The sequence below is a fragment of the Jatropha curcas genome, chromosome 11, assembly GCF_041381405.1.
Source record: "Jatropha curcas cultivar XTBG-Jc1 chromosome 11, XTBG_Jcur_1.0, whole genome shotgun sequence".
NCBI lineage: Eukaryota > Viridiplantae > Streptophyta > Magnoliopsida > Malpighiales > Euphorbiaceae > Jatropha > Jatropha curcas.
In genome coordinates, this window is record NC_143161.1 from 23,317,527 (window position 1) to 23,342,673 (window position 25,147).

General features: G+C 30.5%; 2 protein-coding genes and 1 pseudogene across 2 annotated transcripts; 1 reads left to right on the plus strand and 2 right to left on the minus strand.

Moving 5' to 3' along the window:
* Positions 1–7,880: 7,880 nt before the first annotated feature.
* Positions 7,881–8,644, plus strand: LOC110009908 (GDP-mannose 4,6 dehydratase 1 pseudogene; annotated as a pseudogene).
* Positions 8,645–11,480: 2,836 nt separating this feature from the next.
* Positions 11,481–12,938, minus strand: LOC149492766 (uncharacterized). Its single transcript, XM_089715824.1, has 4 exons — positions 12,689–12,938; positions 12,189–12,328; positions 11,978–12,075; positions 11,481–11,685 (listed from the first exon to the last, which is right to left on the minus strand). The coding sequence occupies exons 1-4, from the start codon at positions 12,936–12,938 to the stop codon at positions 11,481–11,483; spliced, it is 693 nt and encodes a 230-aa protein (XP_089571950.1).
* A 1,703-nt stretch (positions 12,939–14,641) lies between these two features.
* On the minus strand, positions 14,642–19,519 carry LOC105637394 (uncharacterized). The gene is made up of 8 exons (XM_012220844.4): positions 18,329–19,519; positions 18,073–18,193; positions 17,854–17,964; positions 17,540–17,700; positions 17,040–17,387; positions 16,558–16,680; positions 15,305–16,022; positions 14,642–15,228 (listed from the first exon to the last, which is right to left on the minus strand). The coding sequence occupies exons 1-8, from the start codon at positions 19,202–19,204 to the stop codon at positions 14,939–14,941; spliced, it is 2,748 nt and encodes a 915-aa protein (XP_012076234.1). The 5' UTR covers positions 19,205–19,519; the 3' UTR covers positions 14,642–14,938.
* Between the last annotated feature and the right edge of the window lie 5,628 nt (positions 19,520–25,147).

Genomic DNA, 25,147 nt, shown 5'->3' on the forward strand with positions numbered 1-25,147 from the left:
ATTCATCAATTTGATTTCCACTTTCTATAACCTCAGATGCCGAAGATTCAGAATCAAGATATAATTCGTGGATTTTATTTAACACTTCTTCATCTAAATGTAATTCATTTAACTTTTTATTAAATTTACAAAATTTTGAAGTATGTCCCTTTTTACCACAATTATAACAAGTTAAATCTTTATAAGAGGTTTTATTGGAATTTTTAGCTTGTTGCTTTCTTTTAGACTTCCTATGGGGTTTATATTTTTCTTTAGAATAAAATTTATCTTGACTAGGTGTAGACCTGTATTGTCTTTTATGATATTTATTTTTATACTGTTTTTTAGATTTATGTGTTCGCAAGCATTGTCCATGACATTTCTGTGGAGATTTTAAACTATAATCAAATTGTTTACAAAATGATCCTAATTCTTTTTTAGTTTTCTGCATTTCATATTTTATTGTTCTTTGAAGTTTTAAGTCATGACAAATATGCAAACCTTCTTTTTGAATTATACTAATTAATTGACCATAAGTTAATTTACTGTATGGTATAGGTTGACCATATTGTTGTTTAATATTGTTCCTAACTTTTTCTCCTAAGAAATAAGGTAGTCCAGCCAAAAACTTTTCTTTCCAAAAGCTTTGATTGGAGTCTTCCCTTAACATTAACCTAGTTAGAAAAGTAGTTTTATATTCTTGAAAATCACCTAAGTGTTTACATTTTAAATTACTAAGTAATTCTGCATTTTTATCTTTTAAGTGAGATGGGTCCCCAATAAAATGAAGTGAAATAGTGAGAATTAAAGATGACACAGCATCCTGAATTACTTCACCATTTTCATCATATATGGGTTCACCTTCATCATTTATTTGAATTGAATTGAGGATTTCTAAATGTTGTTGTTCAGTGAGATGATAGTCCCACCAACCTTTAAGTTGTCCAGTAAATCCAGCAATGAGGATTTCTGCAATAGCTTTATCAGAAATAATTGACTGTGTTTTATAAGCATTTGCAGCCATAGTCATTTGTTGCAAAATACTTAATATATTATATTCACTTAAACCATCTATGTTCCATTCATAGATTGTTAAAGCATTATATTTAAATTGAGATACAGTGTTAGGTTTATCAATAATGCCTAAGTCTGATGCCCTATTTACTATTTCTCGATGATGATTTATAGGATTTAACTCAAATTGTTTAGCATTTTCTGAGTCAGGTTCACTGTCATCAGAGTTGGTGTTTTCTTCTATAGTGTTTATATTTCTAGAGGCTTCAGTAGTGTCAGGAGCTACATGTTGATTAGTTGCTGAATGAACCTCAAGTTTACTCAATTGATCTTTTAATTTATTTACAAATTCTTGTTTACTTGATTGAGAAATTTGATAAGGTTTAAACATGTGAGTTTTTACAGTTTCTTTTCCTTTTATGGTTTCTGACACTAAAGGTTTATCTTCTAGCATATGTTCTATTCGTTTTAATTGTGAGTTTAAACAAATTAAACTTGCATTACTAAAGTTATTTTGTTCAATTATCTTACTATTTGTATCATTATCTCGAGCGACTTTATACGGTGCACATATAATTTCATGATCTTGATGTTTTAATTTACTAATTGTTTTAGGAGGAAAATCACTTTTTATTGTTTGTTCATTTACTATCCATTCTGGTCTTTTATCGCGAATAGTGATTGGATTTAAACTTTTATCAGATTGTTTCTCCTTAATGAGGTTATACCAATCAAAAAATTTAATTTCAGTTGAGTTATTTAATTTATAATCTAAATATTCATATTTTAATTCGCCAAAAGTATAAGTTTTTAATATCTGTTTCATTTTTAGTAAATTCTTTGTTTTAGATATTTCTTTTATTAAACTTTTTTCAATATCTTCTTTACTAATAACATTTAATTCTCGGTTTATATCACTAACATTTTCAGTTATAGCTGAAGCTGTTGGTGATTCTAGAGATGTATTTACTAAGTTGGACTGTTGATTAACATAATTATCTACAGGATTATAAACTGCCTGTGGGATAGAATGACTATAATCAACTCCTTTCATTTTATTTGGAATATCCGAAGTAGAATATCTGGGTTTTACTAAGGTTTGAATAATGGGTTTATTTTCAGGTTCTTTATACTTAGCATAGATTACAGAAGGTATAAAGGAACTAGGTTTATCATTGTCATCTGTTGTAACAGACGAAGATGACCCTGTATACCTCATACTTTGACTACGATTAAATTTTAATGTTACTTTACCATCTTCAAATTGTTCAATTTTTTGTAAATTGACATTTGGTTTTACTGGGTCTGGAACATGAGGAGGTACAACCCCTTCCAATATCCATTCATCTGGAAGAGTAATATCTTTCCATTGAATAGTTTTAGGGATTACAGTGTTTTTTTTAGTCAAATCAGTCTGTAGAAATCTTGTTTCTCCAATTTTAGGTTGTAATTTATATTTAGTTCCAAAGGCTGAATTCATAGCTTTATAATGAATTTTATAAATTAAAGCGATAGGAATAGATCCTTGCTTCATTTTATAATTATGAGTTTTAATTTCTAAAATAATACTTTCTAATATATTTAAATCATTTAATGAAACAGTCATATCTGGATAGACCTCAAAGGAGATCGGTCCTTCACTTAAGCTAGTTTCAACTGATCCTAATAAAGAATCTTGAAAATTTAAAAATCTAGCATCTCTTACTACTGCAAGAATACTAGTATTTAATCCTTCTCTGGTTAAAGGTTTTATTCCTACTTGAATTAATCCTAGATGAATATATTTATATTTTTTACTTTTATGATGTTGCAAAGTTTTAGAAGACAAAAGAGTTATCCGTTCAAAAGGTTTACTTAATTGAAAATCTCTGTTTTCGGTTTTAATTACATAATCTGTTTTAAATAGATTAAATTTAGAAACTTTATAAATTTGTTCTTTATCAACTTTAGGAATTTCCCATTCATCAATTGCTTTACTAAAATCTTGCAAAATTAATTCATTTCTATTTATGACTCTTTTAATTTCTGAGTTATCGGAGTCTTCAGATCTATTACTACTAGCCGATCTACATAAGAAAGGATCCATTCTATAATATACGATAAAATTTTTTGACTACCTGGTTATACCCTTCCTGGTTATACCCGTTAGATGCCACTTACATGGGACTTACTCATGGGTTCAGTAGGCGTGGGTTCAGTAGGCAAAGCCAAAACCTTTTATTATATATCATAAAATGAAGACTTTTTATGTATCTCTACCACGTAGCATTAAAGACTATGGGCTCTGATACCAACAAAAATGGATCCTTTCTTATGTAGATCGGCTAGTAGTAATATATATATATATATATATATATATATATATATATAATATAGGAAAATTTCTCATCAATTCCTTTTCTTTTAAAACTTTCTTAACATCATAATGAAATTTATCATAAGAAACTTCTTATCATATAAAATCATACTTATGTCATACTTATACTATACAAAAAAATAAGAATTAAGTAAGCCTTACCACCCTAGAGTGGTTTGGCCTCTTAATGAAAACCAAGGGGAGGAATTTCCTTCTCCAACCAAGCATACTAACATAACTCTTATGCACCAAGGTATCCATTTCTATCCTCATCATGCATTATCTAAACTAATTCCACACTTTATCCCAAAATTTCCAACAATTTTTCCCATTTATATACATTTAAACATATCCACAATACCACTTTTCAACCTTATATCTTATTTTTGTCAAATCAATCCTCAAACATACAAATAATCAAGAGAACCTCAACACACATGATTCATACATACATTTATCCAAATAAACCTATGAGTCAAGGCATAGGAAATTTTCAGCATTAAAATATTCTTGACCTTTGCTGTGTTTTTAAGACATAACTTGAGTTATAGGTCTCCAAATTGAATGAAATTAGATTCATTAGAAAGCTAAGATAAAATGCTACAAATGTTATGAAGGGATCACAGCCAATATCAATGCATAAGGTGGTAAAAAGAAGCTAGGAACACAGACCAACAGTCCAGACCCGATTCAGCAGAACTAAGTCCAATATTTATTGAATTCCTACTTAACCAAACACTCAAATTAAACCAATCCAGAACCATGGAAGTCTCAAGACACAGGGAAACAACTTTCATGAAGACCTCAGAACCAAATCGTGTCATTATAGTGGTCAAAATGGGCACTCAATTCAGTGATGCATGTGGCCCGACATAACAGAGTTAGTTTAGGTATTTCAGCCATAAGTTGAGCTATGTATCTCCAAATTGGACACAAGAGGATGGGTTGGAAAGCTAAGAAGTAGACCTACAACTTTCATGAAGGACTCAGGCACAAATGGAAAATAGAAATGGTCAAAAACTAGTCCTTAATCTCACCCTATAACACTATTTTCCAAATTCAGCTTTCTTCAACCATGAAAAGAACATGAACAACAAAGATACAAGGTAGAGATTTCTACCACATACTAAATACTCATCAAACGTCACCCAAGAGCATGTTATTGCAACCAAAGTTCAACAAATCAATCATTTCATACAAAATCCCAAAATACATGTATGATAGCATAAATGCACAAAATCAAAAATTTAAGTAAGGTAAGTGTGTTTATGAACACTAACCTTAAAAATAAGCTTTAGCAAGTTTAAATTAAAGCTTTCTAAGCTCTAAATTTGCCTTTACTCCATGGTAGAGGTTTCCCCAACCTTTGGCGTAAGTAGAAAATCTCCAAATTTCTTAAAACTAATCACCACAAATCACTTCTCAAGCTTAATTCTCTAAGATTAATTACTTAAATCAAGTTGGGTGGGTTTAATTTGGTGGATTTAACAAGTAAGAAGTGAAGAAAAACAAAGAAGAGAAGAAGAAGAGGAAGTGGCGTTGAAGAGAAGAAGAAGAAGAGAAAAAGTGGTTGCTTAATAATTGAAGTTGACCTTATAAAGTGATCAAAGGGTATTTTGGTCCTTTCCCCATAATTGGATGGCTAAGATTAAGCTCATCTAATGGCTAAAAATATTCTCCAATTCAATTCCTTCACAATATTATTTATCTCCACAAATTTCTCAAATTACTCCATAACAATTATTCCTCAAATTTCCTTAATTAATAAAGCATCATAATTCACTATTCACTAATTATCTAAATTCTCCAAAAATATTCATTACTTACTTTCTACCCATAAAAATCATGCATACATACTCCAAAAATATTAAAGAAAATATAAAACATATATAGTAATTTTTCCGGACTAAAATAATACCGACTCCCGGACCGGTAGTATTATTCACAGATCGGTGGTACTATTCATAGACTGGTAAATCACTACCCATTCATAGTTAATCATACTCAATATCTTCCTCGGATCTAAATAAAATATTATCCCCCTTTCTGTACACCATTCATGCCCGATAAAATAATATTATTTTAAGATTCGAAAATTTTGGGGCGTTACAGGAGTTGAGGCCACAAAGACGCCGGATGGTTTATTGCTTTCTCAAAGCAAATATCTCTCTGAAATATTACAAGCAACACAAATGGAAGACTCCAAGTCCTGTGCTACACCTATGGCAACTACGCCAAATCTCAATAAACAAACAGGAACTTTATTGGATTCTATGACAGAGTATAGACAAGTGATCGGGGCTCTACAGTACTTAACTCTTACTAGACCGGACATTGCCTTTGCGGTTAACAAATTAGCTCAATTTTTACATTGCGCTACAGATGTTCATTGGCAAGCATGCAAAAGACTGCTACGTTATCTTAATGGTACAGCCACTCGAGGTCTTTTGCTTCGTCCTTCATCAACATTCTCACTTCAATGTTATTCAAATAGTGACTGGGCTGGTTGTCCTGATGATCGACGGTTAATAGGAGGCTATCTAGTTTATTTTGGTGACAATTTAATCTCCTGGTCTAGTAAGAAGTAGCCAACGGTAGCACGCTCAAGTACAGAAAGTGAATATAAAGCTATTGCAAATGCCACTGCTGAGATAATGTGGATTACTACTCTTTTACGTGAGATTGGATATGCTCCTGCAGCATCTGCAACTTTATGGTGCGATAATGTTAGTGCTATCTATCTTACTTCAAATCCTGTTTTTCATGCTCGAAACAAAGCATGTTGAAATTGATTATCATTTTATTCGAGATCAGATACGGCTTGGCATTGTTTCTATTCGGTTTCTTAAAAGTGCAGAGCAAATCGCAGATATCATGACCAAACCTTTAGGGCAGCAACTATTTGCATCTCACTCATGCAAGCTTCGACTGCAGTCTCCTGCCGTTCAGCTTGAAGGGGGCTGTTACAGATAATATTGGTTATATTATTTGTTATTAAATAACTGTATGTAGTTGTATTCTAATGATAGTCTTACACTCTTATAGTTATCCTTTGTAACTACTCTATATATAGCGTTGTATAAATAGAGTTGTATTATTCAATACGAAATATATAGAAAACCCAATTCTTTCCAGATTTACAGGATGTGGGTCCTATTTATGTATGGCACAACTCAAGAGGGGTGAATTCACGGGCCAAGATTGATTGCAGGCGATGGTTTGATGCAATCCAAGAAAAGAATGGCATCATCAAGCTAGGTAAAAGGAGAAAAAAAATAAAAGAAAATAAAAGAAAAGGAAGAAGGAAGTCTACAGATTGGAAATTGATCCAAGATTTTCAAAGTAGCAAAGCAAAGTGTTTGATGTGGGCCATGATGCGCATAAAATGATATATATATATATATATATATATATATATATATATATATAGATGAAAGGTGTCACGTAAATTGATGTAGGATGACAATCAGCATATCATTTTGGTCTTGATATAATTATGTTGCCATCAATTTAAAGAGTTGATAAATAAATAAATAAATAAAAGAAAGCATAAGTGACTCAGTGGCAAGCAGATGGACACAGCTGCAATGAAGCCGTCTTGGAGAGTTAAAAAAAACAAGTTCTCTTTCAAATTTATATGTTGCATATATTCTGTAGAGGTACTTAGAAAACAAAGCCAAAGAGGATTGTAGCTTAGCAAATTAAAAAGAAAAAAATTAAAAGGATGCGTACCTGGGCAATGGAGTTTGCGGCTAATTGCTTGAACTTTTGATGTGAAAGAAAAATAAGGAGCAAGGGTTGCTTTTATATAGATTTGTCAACTCCAAATTTCATAGGGATTTAAATCCTCGACTCTAAATTCGACAAGGATTTAAATTCTTAACTCCAAAATTATTAAGGATTTTAATTTCTTGAAGGACAGGAAATTTAAAAAATAGAAAATTCTAATTAAAAAAAAAAATAGAGTTTCACTATTGAAGCTAAAAAATATTTATTAGCCTATTAAATTGAAGTTGCCAAAAAATAATTGTAACTTAGAAAGTTCAAATTAAAAAAAAATTCCATCAATTAAAATTAAATTGCCGAGAGTGTTGAAAAAAAAAATTGGCTCGTTAAATTAGGCCATGGAAATTATCATTTGCAAAATTTGAAATTCATGCAAAAACAATGTCTTCTTCAAATTTTCAAGACTCGTTAAAACAAGTTTTTTTAAACAACTCTTGAGAGAGCATTTGTAAATACCTAAATTTTATTTAAGTTAATTTAGTTATTAAATTAATTATTTAATTGGAATAATTATATCTTCAGGTTCTCTACTTTTATATTTTTTTCTAATTTAGTATCTCAACAAAAAAACAGTAATAATTGAGTGCCTTAATTTATAAAATTTTACAATTTGATATCTCAAAAAAATAATTCTGCAAATGCGGGGCCTAATTTTTATTAGCTAACAGCTTACTTAGCAACTAGGCGCTGAAATATTTGCCATGTAGAGCCTTTGTTGACATGGAAATGTTAGTAAATCACCATTATGACCTCCCTTTTTTTTTTTGAATTGGTGACTACTGGTGCTCTTCGACTCCTTGAAACCGTCAGATCTCATATCGCCGCTACAGGAAGAAGTCAAATCCTATATTATTAGGCTGGATCATTGGAGATATTTGGATCCAATCCAACTCCTGAAAACCACTCCATTTCATCCTAAATCTCCATACGCAGTGCTGAAATGTGTTGCGCATTGGTATACAGTTAATTACCATGAGGCTTACCGGTTGTTTGCTTGTAACCGAACCCTGTTCAATCACGAAGCGATGCAGAAGCGATGTGGATGATTCTGCAACAAAAAAAGTCGAACGATTATGTGGTGGCCGCGAAGGAGTCGTATACGGTGGAGGAATTGGCATTTGGGTATTCTCGCATTGAATTGAAAAGACCATGTGGTGATTGATAAAAGGTACTTTAGACCAGCAGAGGTTGATAATTTGAAAGGAGATTCTAGTAACGCAAGAAAAGTTCTTGGATGGAAGCCAAAAGTTGGGTTTGAGCAACTGGTTAAGACGATGGTGGATGAAGATATTGAGTTTGCTAAAAGAGAGAAGATGCTTGTTGATGTTGGTTACATGGTTGTTAGAAAGCATACGACGCAGATCATAATAGTAATTTCCCAATGTTTCCATGTCACAAGAACTTACTCCATCTCACCAAGTAAGATTTCGCATAATAAAAACGCGTGTGCATAATCATTTTTCCAATTTACCACGCTGTTTGAGACATTAATTTGTAAAATTTTATAAATTAAGACACTTAATCGTTACCATTTTCTGCTGAGACACCAAAATAGAAAAAATATAAAAGTTTAAACACTGAAAATATAATTATCCCTATTTAATTAGTCAAGCCAATTAAATTGTTAGTTAGTTAAATTAAATAATTTATTTTAATAACCAATCAAATATTTAAGTGGTTATTAAAATAAAATTATTGGATAAATATTACTTACTGTAGTCGAATAAAAATTCACCAAATGGACCAATTAAATTAAATACTTGGTAAATAAGTCAAACGTTAGCATAAGATAAGTGACACCTAAACAACCAGTAAAAGTATGCCAAGTGGACCAATCAAATTACACACTTAAAAAGGGAGCTTCCACAAATCTCTATAAATAGACTGTCTTTCTTTATATACAGGGGATACACACAGAGAGAAAGACAGAAAAGAAGCTCCAAAGCTCTATAAAACTCAAGACTACAAAAGCTCTCTCCCAAGTCCAAAGAATCAAAACTCTTTCAACTCTAATATAAGATCAAGTCTCTTTAACGCTTGAATTTTTCAGAATTTTTCTACATCAATTCAACATCAAGTCTTTTTGACCATTGAATTGCATTCAAGATTAAGTCGTTTTGACCCTTGAATCGTGTTCACAACAAAGAGAACAATCAGAGGATAATTTTCTTTGTAATAAAAGATTTTACACTAGAGATTGTATTCACTTCTTTATAAATACAATTTGTATTTTTGTATTTTGTTTCTTAATTTTCAGGAACAAATTTTATGCATACAAATAAATATTAAAATATTTACTCTGTACACTTATTTACGTAATTTTTATTTATGAGTATGTTTTATATATCTATCTAATAATATTTTTATTTTATTTGTTTACAATTTACAAATTAATTTAGTTAGAAGTGCCTTTTAAAGAACAAATATTTGTAATGGGTTAGTGATAGATTGTTTCAATTGTATGAATTATAAGTGCCTTTTAAAGAAGAATAAATGTTTGAAGTGGCTTTTGTAGTAGAGTGTTTTAATTATATGGAAGAGGTTATATGTTTGATCTCACACTTAATATTTTATTATATTATCCAATTGGGTAACATAAAAGATGGATTTTTCACTAGAGGTACATTTGTAAATGTACCCTATTATTTGAAAATTTTGTTGGCATTTTTCTTGAAAAAATCAAATAATAAATATTTAGTTTTTAGACCAATGAATGTGGATAAACTAAAATTATTAATGATTGCTTAGATTTTTAGTCAAACAATATAAGTGATATAATGATCTATTTGAAATTGAAGTCAATATCTCATTCTCTCTTCTCCACAAATTAAAGGTAAAAAGGCAATATCATACTCCTTGATTTTAAGGTTATTAAAATATGTTACTCTTAATGAGTCAGTCTTACGAGGAGCCAAAATAATTTTTCTTTTTATCAAATTATCTTTTATCTCATATCATTATATTACATCTAATATAAATAAGGATAAAATTGAAAAAAGATCATTTATTAGTTCTTAAAATGCTCAAACAACTTCTATTTTGGGATAAAACAATCATCCTAAATCAATTTATATTTTGAGATATAGGGAAAATCATTTACATTGAAAGTTATTCATTTAATGTGTTGTTGATGTTAGTTGGAAGGAGGAGGGAAAATCATCAAATTCAAGATCATCTTACATAGTTGTAAAAAATTTCGGTAAGGGTGGACTATAGGTATGACCGATTCATTGAATTGTCGATTTCGGTTCACAGAACCACCAGACTTGAATCGTTGATTCTGGTCCGATTTCAATTTTGGCCACTTCCAACACGATTCCGATAAATCGACGGTTTCAATTACGATTTTCGGTGATACATGTATATTTAAAAAAAAATAAAAATCTGGTTCTAAAGTTATGTATTTCTTTTCAAAATATTAATGTGAATTAAAAAAATATTGATAAATTATATTTTAAATAACTTTTAGAATCTTATAATCATATAAAAATAAAATTAATTAATTTTATAATGATTCAAACAATGTAATTTTGAGCTAATTAAAAAATTTAAAAGGAAAAAAATATTAAATTGACTCCTATTTGTATCAAATAATATAATTTTAAACTAAATATTTTACTTTTTTACCTTTTTATTTTTTTAGATTTTTAACTTTTAAGTATAGTTTATTTTCAAAAAAAAAAAATTAAGTAAATTGTATCATCAAGTAAAAGATTATTTAGACTTTTAAAGGTGTAAAAATTATGTTAAATGATTATAGTTTTGAAAATAAAATAAAAAATTTCTTGTTCAAAACCGAACCGGAACCACCAAGTCCAAGATGGTTCAAGTTTAGATTTTAACATTCATATGAATCTTAACCGGCTTTTAAATTGTCAGTTTCAATTTAAAACTTTAAATGTACAATTCTGGTTCGATTTTGATTCATCTACAATATAGTTTGATTTCAATTCAATTCTAGTTCGAATCAAACCGGCCGCCATGCCCAGTGTAATAATGCAAATTTCTATGTAGTGGACTTGACCCATATCAAAATGATCAAACATGTATATTTTCCACTCTGAAACGAGGTCAAAATCAAACTTTATTACGTCATATAGGTAATTACAACCATATGATCTAGCTTTAATAGCTGCTAACACAAGGATGCAAATTGTCTTATTACAATTAAAAAAGAGAGAGAGAGAGAGAGAGAGAAATGAGGAGGGAATCTGAAGTATCAACTAAAATAGGCAAGGAATGAGAAGTCAGTCCATGCTTACAATTTTATGTAATAACCCACAAGAAACTAACAAATTTTCTCCTCTACATTTTGATCATTTTCATATATATGGTTCTTAAATTATTACTCATTAAGAATTTCATTCCATCCATCAGAAATCATCAATTCTGGAGTTGGTATAAAAGAGGCGGGTGATTCACTAGGAGTGAACTCCCCGCTGTTGATCATCGGTTGCCCTCGAATCATATCTGCCTCTCCGTTTTCATTCATCATTACCATACTACAAGGAATTGTTCGAGCGAAGAACTCTCTATTTCTTTTTAGATGTCTGTTAATTACAAACATAAAATTAGAATATCATTTTATTATTTTCAATGTCGTTAGTTGCTTGCAAATTATAATAACAATACTAGACCACTAAGCTATTAGTCGAGGATATTTATCAACAATATTATCAATCTATATATAACCAACTGGGAGGTTTCGAGTTATGTGAGAAATGAGAGATTTCGAGTATGATTTCTTCACAACAGAAGTTTTCACCGATTTTACGATTCAAATGTTATTTCAACCTATTGAGTCTCCCAATGAATAAAAAAAATAAACTATATTATTCTTACTTATCAAATACCACCCATGTGGGATGGAAAGCTGTAAGTTTTTCAACCACCATCAATCTCAAGGGAAATCCCATTACAACTACTTTGTGCAGCACAACCTGCATAATGTGCACAAAATTGTAAACTACTTGTCGTTTTCAAGAAAAAGATGTTGGTGTAAAATCTATAATAAAAGAATAGTAGAAAAAGGATAAGAAAGTGAAGCACATACATCAAATGTTTTGCAAAGGTCTACTACTTGTTGAAGCTTTAAATATTTGGAGTTCATCCTTAAATCATAGCCCAAGATTTCTTGCGCCACACGCAATTCTTCTAACGTCACAGCCCAAACTTCCGGAGTCATTGAGGATACTAAAGACCAAATATACATATATTACTACGTCACCAACTGAAATTTAACGTTAAATGGAAAAAATTAAGATATAAAAAAATAAGGTTATCCCGTACCCTTGAATTTTATTTTATTTTATTTTATCTTATTTTTTAAAGCTGAATTTTGATTACTTTGTTTCCCACATTGGTATTCTTTTTATGACAAAAATAAGATTTATAAGAAGTTACTTTTTTGAAGGTTATAAGGAATTACTTAGATGGTTATTATTTATTTATTTATTTATTTGCTGCAGAAATTATGAAAAAGTTCTCAATACAAAAATAATAAAATTGGAAGTAGATGTAAGAAAATAAATGAAATTGTATATGGAGACTCACATGGAATATTAAGCCAAGGCATGATTCCAAGGAGAGTGACAACCCCACCAGCAGCCATAATATTCTCAAGAGCCCATCTTAATGGCTCAATGGTGAACTCTCTAAGTGCATCCATAACTATTACTACATGTGGAGCAGAGCCAGGAGATGGTTGCACTAAAAGAGCATCTTTTAGTGATTTCTGACTGCTTCTAAAAGCCCTTGTTATTGCCTGGAAACTGCCTTCTCTTCTTTTCACTGAAACAACCATTTTCTCAAAAACAATTTCTTTTCATATAGCAAAAGCTAATTGAAGTTGGAGGGGAAGGATTAGTTTAGCCTCTTGTGCTCCTTTTATAATTATACAAGCAGATGATACCTAAGATTTTACCTTGTCCTTTTTAATTAGTGCTTGACATAAACTAAGCTAGCTATTGGATTTAAGCTATCAGAATTCAGAATCATCCCAAAAGGTTGATATAACTATGCAACTCCTACGATGCTTATCTTTGAAGTTTAACATGAAATAACCTAGACAAATTGTTTGTCCCATGCTAGACTGTATATCAATTATCATCAACCAACGTAGTTCCGTTTGGCATTATTAGAGTTAAAGAAACTACATTCACCTTAAGGCTCCGTTTATTTCCATAAAATAACTTGCTGAAAAATATTTTTATGGAAAACAATATTTTCTTTGAAAATATTTTCCAAATGACTTATTTTCCGTTGTTTGGAGTCTTTATCTCGTAAGACCATAAAAAATATTAATAATAATAGAAATTTTATAATTTAAAAATTTTTTGTTAAATATGAAAAGAATGCAAAAAAAAATATAAATTATGAAAACCACCGGTGGTGGTGGCTGCCGGTGACCGGTGGTAAATGGTGACTAGTGGTAGTGACTATGATGATTAATAGATTAAAAAATGTGGATTTATAAGGTTTGCCAATATACAGAAAATATTTTACTCTCTCGAAAATGGAAAGTTGTTTTCCTTAAAAAATAACTTAATTTTCATTTGACCAGGAAATATTTTTCGTTGACTTATTTTCCTGAACACCCCAAACAACGGAAAATTGTGGAAAATATTCTCCTGCAAGTTATTTTACGAAAACAAACGGAGTCTAATTATTAGCAAATTTTAATTTCATCTAATTCATTAAAGCGCGGTTTGATTGTCAAAATCTCACAAAAAAAAAGTAAGTTGAAAAGGTTGAATCCCGATGTTTGGTGATACTTTTTCTGAAAAATTAAAATTCTGAGCTTAACCACAAAACTTTAAAATTTAATAAAATTAGATTCCTTCATAAAAAATTTCGGATCAAACCAACTCACTGATACTCGCTCCTGGATACAATTAGGGGCGTGAAAATAGATCATGATACAAAAACACGATTCACCTAACACATACGGAAATTAAACAAAGTTAGGTTGAGCCTAAGTGTGTTCTCATAAATGGGTCACCCATGTGCTACACGAGTTTAAACAAGTTATTTCACAGGTTAGCTCATCTAATCAAATTAATCCGTTTGTTTAAGAATAAAACATAATTTTATATATACGTGAATTAGATTATGCTCATTATACATGTTATACATGTTAATATGCCTTGTTCATAATCCGTATACAATCCATTTAATTAAATTTTATTGAATCACTTATTTCATTTTTGCATCGTGTTTACATTAACACTAATTATATCACATATTAGGCAAATTCGTGACAAACACGACACAGCAACTCATTTTGACGCCCTGGATAAATTGCTTATCCTTACTTGGTGTCTTGTTTGAGCCGTATCGCGTCGAGTTAGACAGAAAAAAGACGGGAAGAGGGGTGGAGGTTACAACCATGCATAGAAATTATTCAATCGGGAAGAGGAGCGGAGGTCACAACCATGCATAGAAATTATTCAATGATTATTTATTTTCCTTCAATACAATATAACAAAATCTATAAAGCATCAATACTTTAAAATTCAAATCCTTCGTTTCATGATTATAAAACTAAAGTAAACGTTTTGCAATATAAAGCATTAATCAATTAAGAACTGAATTTAACACCTAAATTCTTATATTCCCAATAAAAGCTGATTCATAAAATCCTCCCATATACTTTCTTTCAGTGCAGTCGGTCCTTAAGCCACATTCCTGTACAACTTAAGAGAGCAACTGAAAGCACTTCCCTATTCTGATTCCAAAATCAGTGTTTCCAAATAGTCTAGTGAAAACCTAAATTTGACTTTACATATACCAAAACTGTAACTCTCAACGCAAAACTGCCAGACGCTGATTCGGTTTATGGCGAGAACTAGGAGGGCTAGCCTGTTTACATGGCGATGATCTTAATCTTCTTTTCTTGTCATTTCGTGGAAGCATAGCAGCCATAAGTCTTATGCCCCTTGCACTAGGTACATTCTTACTAATGTATCTAATAGCTTCATGTCTCTGATCTCGGACACCCCTTTTTAATTTTTTACAGTTCTCCATATTCTCTAGATGTTCTCGCCTGGAATTCTCCACTTTTAGATGATCTCGACGGATATGATGCCTTGTTTCTGAAAAGTATCCATTCATATTACTTCACTTCTGTTGAATAACAGAGAATTAGAGAATCTGAAAGAATAAATTTACCTGGCAGCCCTCCAGAATTCATATCTACCGGAGATCTGGGTGGTGTCAATGGACCAAGGCCGTCCTTTCTTCCAATATTGTGAACTACCTGGCAGAGGTTATTTTCTTTAACAGGAGGTAAAGCACCTAATTTCTCACTGTGCAAAATTCCATCAACCCTAATGTCTTCTAGCTTCTCTCTCTTCAAGAGTCCATTATGCCAATCCCTAGCTCCTAGAGAAGCAGAAGCCTCCATCGGGATATCAGTCCTAGTCTCTTCTAACTTCTCACTCTTTGCAGTTCCATTAGACCAATCCACAACTCCGAGTGAAGCAGAAACGTCATTCATCGGGATATCACTATCATTCCTGGACTCATCAGAACATATCTGTGGACCACTCTGTCCAGTTCCATTAGAAATCATGGCAGAAACCCCCTCAGCATCATTCCCTGTTTCATTCATTTGAGCCTCTACAACTGCTGTAGTCATTGAGAAGTGGGTTGAAGTCCTCACAACATCACTTGTAGTTCCATGGTCTTTGCAATGATCAACATTCTCTAAATTATGATACAAACTGCATTCAGTTTCCATTCTATCTAGAACTGACTTGGGTGAGGTATTTGAAATGATAGGATCCAGACTTTCTATCAAACTGGAAAACCAAGGTGTGCCCTCTCTGGCATAAAACAGAATGTAGGCAGTTTGAGATAGCACGATCTCCTCATCAACCTTAACAACCTGCAAAGTATGACATTATTCTAGATTTTTAAATGTAAGCATGCATGAAATCTGAATAACCATTTTCATCCCAGAAATAAGACAAACGCACAGAAAGAAACTAACAATCTCATCTGGACATAGTTTCTCAGCAGTTGCAAAATTTTGTTTGGGAATTTGCCAAAACCAAAATCAAGGGTTGGAAGAAAGGGAAAGAGAAGCATCAAAATCTAGGGCAAGATGATTGCAAAATCCATTAACATGAATGTTCAAGTATTTGAATGTGTTGCAGAAAATCTCAGTTCAAAAGAGGAACATACATTAATGTGGCAGAAATTAATTTTAAAAATCTGTCAAAAGCTAAAAAGCATAACAGATGATATTATCAAAACACTTAAACTTTCATCTCATCCATTTTGTCGTTTCTAGCTGCACATAGGTGGGTAGATAATTCAACTAAGCGTTGACCCCAAATAGTTCTAGCAAAAGATTAGTTCCTAAAAGCAAAACAAATTACAATCATTATCTAAAAGAGATTAGGCCTGGCTGGTATTACCATTGAGTCATCCAACTTGTGCCATGTGTCAGGAGAGGACCGTACATATGAGAAGTAATGCCCAGAAGTGGGTAAAAATCCATTATGCACCACAATTGCATACAGTTGATACTTTAAATCCACCTGTGTTAATGAGAATGAAGGAGGATTTAGCAAAAGCTCACTAATTAAGAAAAACCGAAGCTCACTACCATTTACAAGACTGTTAATGAGAAGGAGAGGATTTAGCAAAAGCTCACTAATTAAGAAAACCAAAGCCCACTAGCAAGGTCAAGTTAGTCTCATCTTCAAAATTCTCCTTACAAACTAATATCACATGCACCAACATGACAAAGAGATTGATTGAATGCCTATTATAGCAATGGAATAAAACCATAAATTGCAAATTTACAGAAAGCATGCCTATTTACTCACTAGTCAAGTTGATTAGCTTTAGCCCATTGATCATAGTTTCCCAAAAATTACAGTAATTTAACAATAACCTGATTCACATTACTGTCTTCACTGCCATTGGTGTAGGGTTTCAAGTCCAACTCTAATGGAAAATCCACATGCTTGTTAATCTTTGCAATGGAGGATCCATCTGTCTTAAATCTCTTTAAGTGAAAAGTGGCAACTGAAGGAGCTCTGTCCAGCATAAGTTGCTTTTCCCTAGATACTTCCTCCCTACATTTGTCACATGTAAACTTCGTATCCAGATTTTCAATTTTTTCCACCTTCGTGAAAGATTCTAGAGCATTTTGTAGAGTTTCCACATCTTCAATCTCCAAACTCAAGTCAATCAAGGGTTCGTATTTATCGGAACAGTCACCACAGTTGCAACATTTCAGCTGACAATCAACAACGAATTTTAAAAGCAAATTAATACCAAAAACAAAAACACACTTGAAGAGCATTAAATGTAGGCAAATAAATTAATTAAAAAAACAAAACTGTTCTATCAGCAGCTATATAGCAAGTAAAGATAGTTATCAACTCGTACTTTGCTTATAAGGCGACCTCCAAACACCCGCTCCACTATATTATCGTCTTGGGGATATGAGATCTCATCATTCAGACAACATCTTTCAAGTTTCTCTAATAAGCATTGAAGGAATTCATGAGCATCCTCTTGTTGATATCTTCGGAAACAAGATGAAATATCTAATTATTCATGGTCAAGAATCACGCTTAGTTCCTTCCAAACATCAAATTGAATTAAATAGGAAAAAAACCAAAAGAACAGAACACAAAAATAATAGCAGGGCCTCCTTTATGCTCAGTCATTCGCAAGAAACAAAAATAGAAAAAGGATACTATTCAAGTTATCAACAACTTCCAAAGGTGAAATAATCTTTCCTGAAGAAGCTAAAGAAAGCTTAATATGATCATGAAGAGCACAAACAACACAAAATCCTCCAGTACCACCTGCAAAATCCCAATCCTAAAACGTAACTTCAAAAAAAAAAAAAAAAAAAAAAAAACAACTAAATGCAATACAAAAAATAATAATAATAACTGATGTGCAGGGCATACGCTGGCAAGGCCTCAAATGATTGCAGGACTGAAGAGCCTTAACAAGTGGAACAGTATGTGTAAAGCATTGCAAGATGGCATTAATAAAGCATGTGTTGCCAAGATTAGATAGCCCAGCACCCTACATAATCAAAACCAGAGAAATCAACAATCCAACAGGTAAATAACATTACATAGAGAAAAAACCTAAAAGAACAAATACACAAACATATCGACGAAATTTAAAATAAGATTTTTTTTCTATCCAAAAACTTACAACACCAGTAGCTACAGGTTCCGGCAAAGGAAGTGAAAAGGCTAAAGGCACATATTCCTTATCCTCTCTGTTTCCTCCGTTCCATGAATCAGCCCAAGGGCTGTGTCTTGAACGATACCATGGACTATACTGCCGTGAATAACAATTATATCGGCAATCACGGCCACACGGCCTGCACCTACAACCAAATCTGTGAAATTCACTACAGCCGCAATCATGAGGATTGTATGGCTGCTCACAAAATAATCCATTGTTCTCGTGATGCTGTTCATTATCACAAAAATCATCTTCTTCACAAAGCCCTAAACCTGATGAACTTGAAAGGTTTTTCTCGAATTCCATTTGTTCATTACAATCACCGCCATCATCATCGGGCAGGGTGTCTACTGGACGTTGATCGAGTGGTTCAGCAACCAAACACCGGTCATCAAGAGCTTCCAGCGATGAAGGTAGTGAGTGATCACTGCCATTAGGAGAAACCACAGAAGCATAATCTCTTGAATCAATATGTGAGTCAAGTATATAAGAAGACTCCGACATATTTGGATTTGATGATAAATCGTTCAAGAGAAACTGGTCGCGTATGGCTTCTGTTTGCAAAGAAGTTAAAGAAACCTCATCAGCCAAAATGGTTGAAACTGATGAAGTTGAATAGTCCACAGGTTCACCGTTTTCCGTATCACTGGATAGAGAAGACGAAGGCCCAAAAGGATTTGATGAGGAGACAACCAGAGATTTACCCTTTAGGGTTTCTGTCTTTGAAGATGGTAAAGACCCATCATTATTTTGACTTGGAACAGCCATTACAGGCGAAATTGAAGAAGACCCATATAAACTTTGGCTGTTTGGAGGCGAAGAAACAGAGATTGTTCCCATAAAGGATTGAGAGAGAGAGAGAGAGAGAGGAGGGTGAAGTTAAGAAAAGGAGAATGAGACGACTAAATGAGAAATTGGAACTTGAGATTTGGGAGTGAATATGGTAAGTTAAAATAAGTGAGATTTGATGATTTTAGGGTTTAGATTTGAGATTTGAGGAAAAGAGGGAAAATTGAAAAAGGGGGGGTTTTGGTAGTTTATTCGAGGGATTTTGAAAAGGGAGGGAAAACTGAACCGCCATTTGTTTTTTGGAAGTTTCCGAAGCAGACTAAAATGGTGGGCAGACAAATTGAAATGGAACGATTTTTGTTCCCTTTTTAACTCGCGGACTGCACAAAACGATAATAGGGAAAGCTACCTATCCTTGTGGTTTATGTTGGTGTATATTTTGCTTTTCTTTGTTTCAGTGAAAAAATTATTTATTTATAACGGAAAATATTGTACTAACTTTTATGAGAATTTTTTATTTAAACATAAGAAATTAGCTAGAATTTTTCTTTATTTTTTTAATTTGAATCAATAAGATATTTATTTCAATAATTATGACAATGAAAATATATAAAAAATAATTATTGTTTTCTACCATTTCTTAAAATTCATATTATTCAAAAGATATGTATTTATATTTAGCTTATCGTTATCTCTTTATTATTGTATCATTATCTCTTTATTGTTATAATTATCTATCCCATTTCATATATATATATATATATATATATATATATATATATATATATATATATATATATATATATATATATATTATCTATATTATATATAAAAGTGGGAATGAAGAAAAATAAAGATATTTCTTATATTGTCTTTAAAAGATTTAAGATTCTCTAAAATAATCTTAGTAATAGCCAATTAAAAAAATTTTAGCATAAAAATATATATAACATCTTTAAATTTGATCCGATGTTTTTCTAATAGATAAATACGTATAGATAATTAAGCATTTGAAATTTAAAATTTTACTATCATTATCTTATTATATTTAATTATGTTTTATTTCATTATATTATTATATAAATTATTAATAATAACTTAATAATTTTTTTATTATTTATTATTTTTATTAACTTTATTGTTATTTATCTTTAACATTATTATTTTAAATGAATATGTGTAAATGTGAGGCATTTGAAAATTTTTATTTTTTTTTTGAATTTATTTTAAATAAATATATCTAGATAATTAAGATTTTGATTTAAAAAGGGTATAGTTAGATTCTTTAATTACATTGCACTCTAATTTGGTTAGTCAAAAAATAAATTAAAAAATATTATTTTTAAACATCTCAAATTTGATTAATTATATTGATATCTTACTTGATTCAAACCTTATTCTTTCTATTAAGGAATATAATTTTGTTCATAAATTTTTTAAATGATTTCATGATTTTGATTGGCTAAAAAAAATAAAAATAAAAATTATTATTATTTATAAATATTTAATTTAATTTATTAGTTTAGTTTATTATTCTATTGTTAAAGTATATTTTAAAGAGAGAATAAATATATCAAATTTTTTCAATGAAATGTTACAGTGCATGACATATAATTAACAAAAATATTTTACTATATATATAAAAATCACTATATTTATTACAATCTAAATAAGAATTTATATTTTAATTATATAAATAATAAAAGTTAAATGAGTAAAAAAAATGGGTATACAACGAAATCAATATGTATCGCACGTCATAAAAAGAACTAATGCTATATAAATGTTGGAATATAAGGAATAATGAGATTTCTGATAGTGCTCTTAATGAAATTAGAATATTCGAAAATAACCTTAGTTATAGCCAATTAACAAATTACTTATTAGTTGATTGGATATAATTTATAAAATTATTTTTTAAATAAATACATATAGATAATTAAGAATTTCAAGATTTTAAGTTTTATCTTTTCAAAATTTTATTTTTTAATAAATATATATGATAACGAGAGATTTAAAAATTTTTATATTTTATTTTCCAATATTTGATTCTATTTTGATTATAATTTAAAATATTTTATTTAGAAGTGAGATAAAAAAAGAAAAAAGAAAATTGTTCTTATTAATATTCTTTTTTCTTTATGTTTGTATGATTTGATTAGATATATTTTTTAAAAAATAAATTTCTAAATGGAATATATATAATATTTTATTTAGGAGAGAGATAAAAAAGAAAAAATATATTCTTTTTTTGTACGGTTTTATGAAAATTTTAGGGTTTATTTGGAAAGGATTGAACATTTCTTTTATGTAAATATTTTTTTATTAATTAATTAACTTATTTATTTATTTTAAATTTACAACTTAGAACAATACATAACAAAATACTTGAATAAACTCATTAAATGACCAATATTGGATCCTAGTGGCCTCTCTTGATGATTAAACATTTTTTATTGTCTTAAGATTTTTTCTTTAATATATCATAAATCTATTTGACTTGAAAGAAACAGTGTTTGTGAAACTAGAAAAAAACTATAATTATATATTTCTATTTTGGGTTACTTTTTAGGTTTCAAGAATTTATGCTCATATATTCCTTTCTCTAATGTAAGGGTAACTAATACTGTCAATATAATCAAAATGATTATCATTATCAATTCAGATCCTTTTTTCAGTTCTTTTCTTCTATCTAGCAGTGAAAAATAAATTATTATTATTTTTCATTATAGTATATATAGATATTGATTTGGGATTGAGGACAGAGGTTTGAGCATTGAGTGATGAGTTTATTTTCTTTCTGGGCCCTATCAAAGTTTTACAGTCCGTTTGAAACAAATGAATCGTGGTTGTAGAATTCATTTGTAAATGAATTCCTAGTAAAATTCATTTGTAAATGAATTCCAAGTATAATTCATTTGCAAATAAATTTGTCATGTTTGATATGCTATAATTTAAAATAAGAAATTCAATTAAATTCCACAAAATTATAGTTGGAATAAATTTTTAAATGAAAGTTCATTTGTCTATATTTCTTATAACACCCTTGACATAATAATTTAATTAAAATAAATAACAAACACCAATTATATTTATTATGTACAATATAATAACTTGTCATTTTTTTTATTAGAATATAAATAATAAATTTCTTATGTCTTAATATTAGCTTTTGGTTATGCCAACGATGGGCTAAAATTGCAAGGAGGGATAAGGGCACCATTATGATGGGTTGTTTTGTAACACGCATTGCTTCTTATCTGAAAGCATGGAACCCCGTGTGGCCCGTGTATGATATTGTGGGGAGTGGTAAGGGCACTAGAATTGATATCGATGTCATGCACCACACGAAGATAGTATATAAACTAGGGGACACGTTTCGTCTAGTGAGACGTGAAGTTGGGGAAGATGATGAGAGTGATAATGAGGAGGGAGATGACACTAACATGGAGGAGGATAATTCGCATACCTCTCTTGGTTTTGGTACTTTTTCTGGTGCAGGTATAGTTGAAGCTGGTTCGTCATTTCAGTTGGCGTTTGACATGTCCAATGAAGAGGTTCTCACACGCATGATTCCTAGGATGGACATGCTTGATGCTCACTTTCAGGGGATAGAAACCATGATTTCTGATCGGTTCCGATCCATAGAGCTTATGCATGGGAGTTTAGAGTCTCCCACATCCACCCCCACCACCTACGGAGTGATTGTTTTTAGTTTTTCATTATTTATTTTATGTTTTGAATTTGTGTTACCTTTGATTGTTATTTTTATTTCGAACCTTGTTCTTGTTTATTTTCAGTATTTTGGATATTGTTCGTTTCTTTTGCTTTATTTTGTCTTATTCATAGCTCCTGAAATTTCCAGCGCACCCAGCTCATATCGAATCTTTTCCTAGATTTTTATTGTATTTTCCAATACAATAATGGTAACAATTTCTCAACTCTAATATTACTTTTCAACCTTGATGATAATCTTGATAAGTTTGGGGAATTGGTTTTCTTTTTAGGCACATTGGGAACAATGTGCTAGGTTAAGTTGGGGAAAGAAAAATTTTAATTAAAATTTTAGTTTTACTTGTTTCGTTAGTTTAATATGATTGGAATAATTGTGAGCAAATTTAAAATTTTCATAATTCAATAACTTGTGATAAATTTAGTGTTTTTCTAATCTAGTGATTTTCTTGCTTAAATTTTAGTTTTTGCCTTAACATGATTTATTGATTTGACCATTTGTTTTTAAGATCATAAACACTGATTTTTGTGAATTTTTATGGCAAATAGGTATGTTTTAATTAAAATTTATTTAACTTGGTATTCGTAGAACAATATAGAATTTCCCTTGAAGCAAAATTTTTTAAAGATCACATTAGAAAGAGATGATTTAGCATTCTTTGTTGAACTTTATATTTTTAGCCCAGCCACCCTAAGTTGAATTATGACCTTTGCAACCAATTTGAAGCCCATAACAAAAATTTTCTTATTTAACCTCATTAAACCTAGCCATTAAACCAATTTAAAAATCCATACTCTAAGTGCAATAATATATAATTGAAGGGTTTAATTTTATCAAAACATAACAAGAGAATAAAAGGGAGAATATTTCATTAATACTGACAAGTGAAAATTATAAAAGTCAAGGAGAAAAACCCCATGAAAAAAGCAATTAATCAAGAATTCAAATTTGGAGATTTTGAAGCAAGGAAGAAATTATCAAAGTATTATGAAGAGACCTTGCCAAAGTATCTCTAATTTTAAGCTAGTGAAGAACTTCAAGTTAACCTCTCTTTACAAATAAAATATATGTTTTGGTATATAATTAAAATCTTGATATTATGTATTCTTTGTGCTTTTTGTTATCTTATTTTTTTTTCCTTGTTAAGCTAATTTTTAATTCTAAAACCCTATTATAACCTTATTCAAAGACCCATTGATTCTTCTAATTGTGTTGCATTTAAAATTATGTAGAGGGGATGACTAATTTTGCCTATGGGAATGTTTAAGTTTGTAATTAGCATCATCTTATTTTAAAGTTAATTATTTTTGTGAAATTCGTATTTTTATTTGTCATAATTTGAACACTCATCGGTGTTGAAGATCTTATTAACTTATGTTTGTATTAAGAAATATGTTTTTGTTCAGAATTGAATTTTGCAAGAAAATAATTAATATAGGAAACACTTGACCTATTCTCATTTTAATAAGTTTTGATATTTTTGAGATTGTGAATAATAATCCCCAACCATATTAAGCTAGCTTTGTTAGTTTGTCTAGTTTGTGTTTTCCTTTTGTTTTTAGTTTTGTTGCTTGTGAACAAACAATTATTTAAGTTTGGGAAATTTTGATAGGTTTTATTTTTATAGTTATTTTTAGTAGATTTTATTTAAGTTTTCTTTAATTTGTTTTATTTTAGTTAATTTTACTTATGTTTTTTAATAAGACCTCCTTTAATCATATTTCACTTGATCTTGAGAAATTTTGTAAGATTTTTATAGAAAACCAGTTAAAAATGCAAAAAAGAGGATTTTTCCAAGGCTTCTAGCAAGGGCGTGCTACCCGGCACCCCCATGCTATTTTCAAGGCAAAATCAAATGAAGGTTAGATTGGGCGTGCTACCAAGCACCCTCGTACTAATCTGCAGAATTCACTTTGGGCCAAAACTTCCAGCTTTAGCCTGTGTTGCATGCATGAATCTGTATGAGAATCTATAGGACGTGTCTAATCAAACTTAATCCTATTTAGAGGCTGGGACAGTCCTAATTGAGAAGAAATACAAAGCCTCAACAGTTTTCTATTTTTAAATGATTTCTTCATTGATAAAAAATTCTGTTCCCTAAATGAATTCAAAGATCTTCCAAAGGAGCTTATATAAAAAGAGAGACTAGTTAGATTATGGATTATCTTTTGTTTTATTTTTCTCTAATCGATTCAGTTTCTCTCTCTTTAAGATTTCAAGTATTCAAGTTGTTGTCAAGATTCAAGGAAGTCGCTCAAGCC

Excerpts from the sequence above, each read along its gene's own strand:
- LOC105637394 (XM_012220844.4), bottom strand. The coding sequence starts at position 19,204 with ATGGGAACAATCTCTGTTTCTTCGCCTCCAAACAGCCAAAGTTTATAT. Across the intron at positions 16,023-16,557 it reads ACAAGTTGGATGACTCAATG|GTTGTTAAGGTTGATGAGGA; the intron begins GTAATACCAGCC and ends CATACTTTGCAG. Across the intron at positions 15,229-15,304 it reads GAATTCTGGAGGGCTGCCAG|AAACAAGGCATCATATCCGT; the intron begins GTAAATTTATTC and ends GATACTTTTCAG.
- LOC149492766 (XM_089715824.1), bottom strand. The coding sequence starts at position 12,938 with ATGGTTGTTTCAGTGAAAAGAAGAGAAGGCAGTTTCCAGGCAATAACA. Across the intron at positions 12,329-12,688 it reads GCCTTGGCTTAATATTCCAT|TATCCTCAATGACTCCGGAA; the intron begins GTGAGTCTCCAT and ends TTTGGTCTTTAG. Across the intron at positions 11,686-11,977 it reads ACATGGGTGGTATTTGATAA|ACATCTAAAAAGAAATAGAG; the intron begins GTAAGAATAATA and ends TGTAATTAACAG.